The sequence below is a fragment of the Cynara cardunculus genome, unplaced genomic scaffold (genome assembly GCF_001531365.2).
Source record: "Cynara cardunculus var. scolymus isolate 2C unplaced genomic scaffold, CcrdV1 Un_Scaffold_4419, whole genome shotgun sequence".
In the NCBI taxonomy this organism is placed as follows: Eukaryota; Viridiplantae; Streptophyta; class Magnoliopsida; order Asterales; family Asteraceae; genus Cynara; species Cynara cardunculus.
The window spans coordinates 22349-29572 of record NW_020201890.1 but is presented as its reverse complement, the minus strand read 5'-3'; the positions used below and the strand labels follow the sequence as shown (position 1 = coordinate 29572).

Below are 7224 nucleotides of genomic sequence, written 5' to 3'. Positions count from 1 at the left end.
TATATTCAATCGTATCGTCATTTTTGTCCTTTTTTTTGACGACATAATTTTTCTCTTTATATATATTTTCTTTTTGAATTTTCTGTTTTGTTTTTTTTTTCTTTCAATCTTTCCTTTCATTTTTTTTATTTCCCTCCCCAACATACAAATTCTACTTTCAAATATAAAGGGATATTAGGATCACTCCATTGGTGCTTAGTCGGGTGAGTCGTGTTTGGATTGGTTTATGATGTGGACGACAAACGAAATAGGCTAAGGCTCAAAGTGGTGTGCAAAAGGTTAAAAATGACATAAAAGGGTAAGCTAAAGGCCAATGGTTTAACAAAAAAAAAAAAATAATAATATGAGCAAACAATGGCCTTTATCATATTTATTAGAATGTAAATATCATGTAATCTTAAGGAGAGACAAGTCAAATTCTAGAGGCACATAACTAGGCATGACGCAATCACACAAGAAATGAAATTGAGACTAATATCGAGTGTTTTAGTCTAATAGGCTCAAAGTCTCACGGTAGTAAAATTGTTAAAGAGATTAGCAAGAGTCTAACTTCAACCGGTATATTACCACTATTCAACTCTAAGCGCTATCAATCAAACTCAATCATGGTATACATGCATCCAAACTCATCATCATCAATAGTTAAAGCCATAAAAAAACATGCCAACACGTTGTCAAAACGGACAAAAATTCACATTTAAGCATTTACCCTGAAAAACATTTATCTACCCGAACCATGCCAAAACATTGTCAAACCCAAAAATTTGACATCCCACCCCCACACTTAGATCATACATTTGTCCTCAATGTATTCGATAAAGCAAAGGATATTCAAAGCAATCAGATAATGAGGGGAAACAGTAAACTCCCCTGATTTGGTGAATAGTCCTCTAATGTATAAGTTTGTGCAGGTAGATACGTCCTTTTAGCTCCAAATTTCAAGGTGAAACCTGAGAATAACCAAGGGAGGCGCAAAAGTAAAGAGGAGGCTCTAACGAAACTAAAACATATGCAAAAAAAAAAAAAAAAAAAAAAAATTGAAATAAATTGAAATCCATGGGTTGCCTCCCATGCAGCACCTTTCTTTAACGTCTTTGGCTAGACACCTTCTTGTCTAAGTGGATCCTCCCTCCGGCACCTCCATCTTGAAAACCTCCACATCAAGAGGTTTAAAACCTTCATAAAATGGCTTTAAACGGTGGCCATTAACTTTGAACACTTTTCCCGTTTTCTCACTTTTAATCTCTATTGCACCATGACTAAAAACATTAGTAACAACAAATGGTCCCACCCACCGGGACCTAAGTTTTCCAGGAAATAACTTGAGTCGAGAGTGAAAAAGTAAGACCTTTTGACCTAGAACAAATGTCTTACGAGAAGACATTTTATCATGAAAAACTTTGGTCTTTTCTTTATATATAGAACTACTCTCATACGCATCATTGCGTATCTCTTCCAATTCTTGGAGTTGGAGTTTTCGGTGAATACCGGCTTTGTCAATGTCCAAGTTGACATTTTTCACGGCCCAAAAGGCCTTATGTTCCAACTCAACGGGAAGATGACAAACTTTCCCGTACACTAAACGAAAAGGGGACATACCTATCGGGGATTTGTAGGCGGTCCGATAAGCCCATAATGCATCATTGAGCCTTAAACTCCAATCTTTCCTACTTGGGTTTACCGTTTTTYCCAAAATTTGCTTGATCTCCCGATTCGACACCTCCGCTTGCCCATTTGTCTGTGGGTGGTAGGCGGTAGATATACGGTGCTTTACACCATACTTTTTGAATAAAGCCGCCATCACACTGTTGACGAAATGAGTGCCCATATTGCTTATCACCACTTTCGGGACTCCAAATCTGCAGAAAATCTTATCTTTCACAAAATCTGAAACATCTTTTGCACTGTCAGTCCTTGTCGCTTTCGCCTCTACCCATTTWGAGACGTAATCGACAGCAAGTAAGATGTAATAGAAACCAAAAGAACATGGGAAAGGGCCCATGAAATCAATCCCCCACACGTCGAAAATCTCGCAAGCATGAATGGGGGTCAAAGGCATTTGATCCCTACGACTAAGATTTCCGGTGTGTTGGCAACGAGGACAAGCTTTACAAAACATATATGCGTCTCGATGAATATGTGGCCAAAAGAGGCCACTCTCGAGAACCTTACGAGCTGTCCTTGTTGGGCCAAAATGGCCACCGCATGCATGAGAAGGACATAATTCTAAAATAGAGGTTACCTCATCATTACCTACACATCGTCGGATGATTTGATCAGACCCTTTCTTCCACAAGTAAGGATCATCCCACATGTAGTATTTGGAGTCACTCTTTATCTTGTCTCTCTTCGAGCTCGGTAGCTCTTTAGGTGTGGTCCCGGTGACTAGGTAGTTAACTATGTCGGCATACCAAGGAACTGTGGTCTTCACCTCAAAAAGGTGCTCATCTGGGAACTTGTCATCTAACGGTAACGGCTCTTCATTGGAGACAATCCGGCTCAAGTGATCTGCTACTAAATTCTGYGTTCCACTTTTGTCTCTAATCTCCAGGTTGAATTCTTGGAGCAACAAAATCCATCGTATGAGCCTTGGTTTGGTATCCTTCATTGTCATCAAATACCACAACGCTGCATGATCTGTAAAAACAATAACTTTAGTACCTAAGAGATATTGACGAAAATTTTCTAATGCAAAGACAACCGCAAGCAATTCCTTCTCCATGGTGGAGTAGTTTGCTTGCGCACTATCGAGGGTTCTCGAAACATAATAAACAACGTGCGGGTTCTTTCCAACCCTTTGCCCGAGTACCGCTCTGATAGCATAGTTGCTCGCGTCACACATAATCTCAAAGGAAAGATCCCAATTCGGTGGTCTCATAATGGGGGCGGATGTAAGCATCTCTTTAAGCTTATCAAAAGCTTCCTTGCATATCTCATCAAACTTGAACTCCACATCCTTTTGAAGTAGATTGCACATCGATCGGGTAATGCATGAGAAATCCTTAATGAAGCGCCTATAGAAACCTGCATGACCCAAAAATGATCGGACTTCCCTCACCGAAGTGGGGTAGGGTAAGATTTTTTATAACATCTGCTTTAGCTCTATCTACTTTAATACCTTTATTCGAGATAAGATGTCCTAAAATTAGCCATTGGTTTACCATAAAATGATATTTTTTATAATTTAAAACCAAGTAGGTCTCTATGCATTGTTGAAGAATTTTAATGAGATTTTCTAAACATTCATCAAAGGAGTTCCCATAGACGGTGAAATCGTCCATAAAAACTTCAATGATGTTTTCCATAAACTCAGAAAAAATACTCATCATACACCGCTGGAAAGTAGTCGGTGCATTGCATAGGCCAAAGGGCATTCGGCGATAGGCGAAAGTGCCGAAAGGACATGTAAACGTGGTTTTCTCTTGGTCTTCCGGTGCAACCGGAATTTGATGAAAACCAGAGAAACCATCTAAACAAAGATAATGAGACTTACCTGCCAGTCTCTCGAGCATCTGGTCGATAAAAGGTAGAGGGAAGTGATTTTGCGGGTTGAGGCGTTCAACCGTCGGTAATCTATGCATACCCTCCAACCACTTTGTACTCTTGTTGGAACCATCACTCCCTCGGCGTTTTCCACTACTGTCACCCCGACCTTCTTTGGAACAACCTACACCGGGCTCACCCATTTGCTATCAGATATAGCAAATATCACACCTGCATCCAGCAACTTTTGAATCTCTTTCTTTACAAACTTCATCATGGATGGATTCAACCTCCTTTGAGCCTCGCGGAACGGCTTGAAGTCATCCTCCATCAAAATCTTGTGCATGCAAGTTGATGGGCTCAAGCCTTTTATGTCGGCTATCGTCCACCCAATGGCCTCCTTGAATTGTTTTAGCATGGAAACAAGCTTCTTTTCCTCGGATGAGTCTAATCTACTTGAAATGATGAGTGGTAGCTTCTCTCCTTCTCCTAGATATGCATACTTGAGATGCTCGGGAAGTTTCTTTAATTCTAGTTCCGGTGCCTGCAAAACGGAAGGAAATAGCTTTTTGTTAGATGGTGGTAACAAAACTTGAGCTATATCATACCTTGACATCTTCTTTTGATCCATAAAAGCTACTAGCTCGTGAAACTCGGGTCTGAGCTCAATCTTCTTCATGATTTTGGTTATTCTTGCTTCATTCAAAGATCTACTCAAGATTGTGTCTAAAGCATCAAAATGTGTTAGTTCAAACAACTCTTGAGAAATAGGTTCAATAATGTCAATGGTACATAGAGAGGATACATCACTTGGAAAACGCATGGCTTCATAGATATTAAAATGGATCATGTTACCATCAAATTCCATGGAAAGTGTGCCATTGTGAACATCTATATTTGTTTTCGAAGTTTTCAAAAATGGCCTCCCTAACAAGATGGATGTGGATTTTGGATGTGAATTCTTCTCCATATCAATGACATAGAAATCAGCGGGGAAAACAAGTTCATTCACTTGAACCAATAAATCCTCTAATACCCCTTTCGGGTGTACAAGGGACCTATCGACCAATTGAATGACCACCCCGGTTTCTTGTAAGGGGCCTACATTTAGAGTCTTAAAGATAGAAAATGGCATCACATTGATAGATGCACCCAAATCAAGCATAGCCCTATTGATTGTAACATTCCCCAATTCGTAAGGAATGGTGAAAACACCTGGATTTTTGCACTTTGGGGGTAGCTTCTTTTGAAGCACGGCAGAAACATTCTCACTCATATTAATAGTCTCGTTACCCCTAAATTTTCTTTTGTTGGTGCACAATTCTTTCAAAAACTTAGCGTAACGAGGGACTTGCTTGATTGCGTCTAAAAGAGGGATATTTACCTCAACCTTCCTACAAGTTTCTAGGATTTCCTTTTCCTCTCTAGCTTTGTTAGACATTTGAAAACGCGTAGGAAAGGGAGGTGGAATTACCTTTGCTTTCTCACTTACATCATCAGTGGATCCCGATTGTTTCTTATCTTGCATCGGTTTCGGGCTTAACTCTTGCTCTTTCTCCACTTCCCTACTCTTTGCCATCTCTGGTTCTTCAAGTTCCTTCCCACTCCTCAAGACAATTTCACTTACATTCTATTTCGGGTTCGTCTCCGTTTGGGAAGGCAACTTTCCTTGAGATTCCAACCGACTCACGGAGGTGGCAAGTTGCGTCATTTGATCTCCCAAATTTTGAATGCTTGCCTCTGTTTTCTGTTGGAATTGAAGAGTATTAGCAGCTAAACTCTTCACAATGTCTTCAAGGGACATACCTGGGATACTAGAAGTAGCTTGATTTGGATTGAAGGGTGCTCTTTGCTGAAACTGTTGTTGTGGCGGCCTTTGCATGAAATTCTGAAATTGAGGAGGTCTTTGGTTGCCAAAATTGTTGTTGAAGAATCTTTGTTGTGGTTGTGGCTAACCTTGATAACCTCCTATAGCGTTCTCATTTTCGGCCGTCACCAACACATCCTCTTGAAGTTGTGGGCACGCATCGGTTGGATGGCCCGTCGCCAAGCATATGCCGCAAGCTTTCACCTGTTCTTTATCAACTACAAGCTGTTTAACCAAGTTAGTAAGATCAAACAAACGACTCTCAATGCTCGCGACGTTTATCTCATTGGCCTTTGTGGGCTCTCTCCTCATATCATTCCTCACACTAAATTATTGGGAATTCTCGGCCATGGTAGTGATTAGAGCTCTAACCTCGGTTGGGGTCTTATTGAACATGGCACCGCCACTAGCGGCATCAATCATCTTCCTATTCATAGGTAGAAGACCCTCATAAAAGTATTACAAGAGCAATTGTTCCGAGATTCCATGTTGTGGACAACGCACACAGAGATGTTTGAATCTCTCCCAATATTCATGGAGAGTTTCAACATCTCGTTGCTTAATGCTACAAATCTCTCTATGGATGTTAGCGGCTCAGGAGGCGGGAAAGAATTTGTCTAGAAATAGCCTCGCCATTTGGTTCCACGTCGTTACCGAATAAGAAGGTAATGAGTATAACCAATCAGTAGCCCGATCCTTTAAAGAAAAAGGAAAAGCCTTTAACTTTATAAGGTCCTCCGTAACCTCAGCCGATTTCATGCTCAAGCAAACAATATGGAATTGCTTTAAATGCTTATTAGGGTCCTCATTCTCTAACCCGTGATATGTAGGTAAGAGATTGACCAAGCCAGTCTTAAGAACAATGTTTTGATTACCTGTCGGATACCTGATACAAATTGGAGTTTGAGCAACGTCTTGGGTTGCCAATTGACGTAAAGTCTGTTCATCGGCCATGTTGACCTTCAGATTTTCCTCCTCTTCTTCCTCAGATTCCGTCTTTAGTTCCTCTACTTCGCTTTCAGACTCGGATGGTAATTCAATATCCTTCCAGATGTTGATTACCGGTGAACTTGAAGATTTGCCTTGCGCCTTCCGAAGCCTAGCTAGCTTCCTGAATCGCTTGGCTGTCCGTTCGATTTATGTGTCTATAGGAATAGGTGTACCAATACGTGAAGATCTAGGCATAAACTGTTAGAAACACCGAGTCCCCGGCAACGGCGCCAAAAATTTGACGGATGCCGAGTCCACCAAATAATAAATTCCAACTACAAGCTAAATTACAACCAAAATTGTAATAGCGGTAAGTCAGGTCGAATCCACAGAGACTCGGTTTAACTTACTATGTCTAGAAAAATCAAATACAAAGCAACAACTTAAAAGTAATTAAAAAAAGGGGGGGGGGTTGGATTTGGTTAATTAGACTAAATATGCGATTAAAATTTATTATAAACAATGAGAACGAAATCCAACATTAGATCACTCTCGATGATGATGTAAATACTTATCAGCGATCTCGCAAACGTAAAAAGATAGGACAAGCTCAAGTCGGGTATGGTTATCAACAAGCTCTGACAACCTTCRTTTTCGCCTAACTAGRYATTAGCTAAAATCAGTTCTTTAGCTAAATCTTAACTACAAGTGGAACAATGAACAAGCTCTCAACATCCCAAACRTAATTAGCTTTAACGAATTAGAAAACACMGACTCAAATAATTAAGCTCATATGCTCGGCTTAATATCACTTTGATTATGAGATTTCAAGAACTAAAATTGAAAACTTTATTGAATTCAAAAAGTTCCATTGTTACCCTATSAAAGCCACAAGACAATTACGTATYTAAGGTTTTGAATAACAAGCATTCATAGGAYTGTTA

At 40.1% G+C, this 7224-nt stretch overlaps 1 protein-coding gene across 1 annotated transcript; it reads right to left on the bottom strand.

Annotated features, from left to right (window-relative positions):
* Positions 1 to 1114: 1114 nt before the first annotated feature.
* On the bottom strand, positions 1115 to 5062 carry LOC112504036. The gene is made up of 3 exons (XM_025108008.1): positions 3715 to 5062; positions 3494 to 3667; positions 1115 to 3024 (listed from the first exon to the last, which is right to left on the bottom strand). The coding sequence occupies exons 1-3, from the start codon at positions 5060 to 5062 to the stop codon at positions 1115 to 1117; spliced, it is 3432 nt and encodes a 1143-aa protein (XP_024963776.1).
* Between the last annotated feature and the right edge of the window lie 2162 nt (positions 5063 to 7224).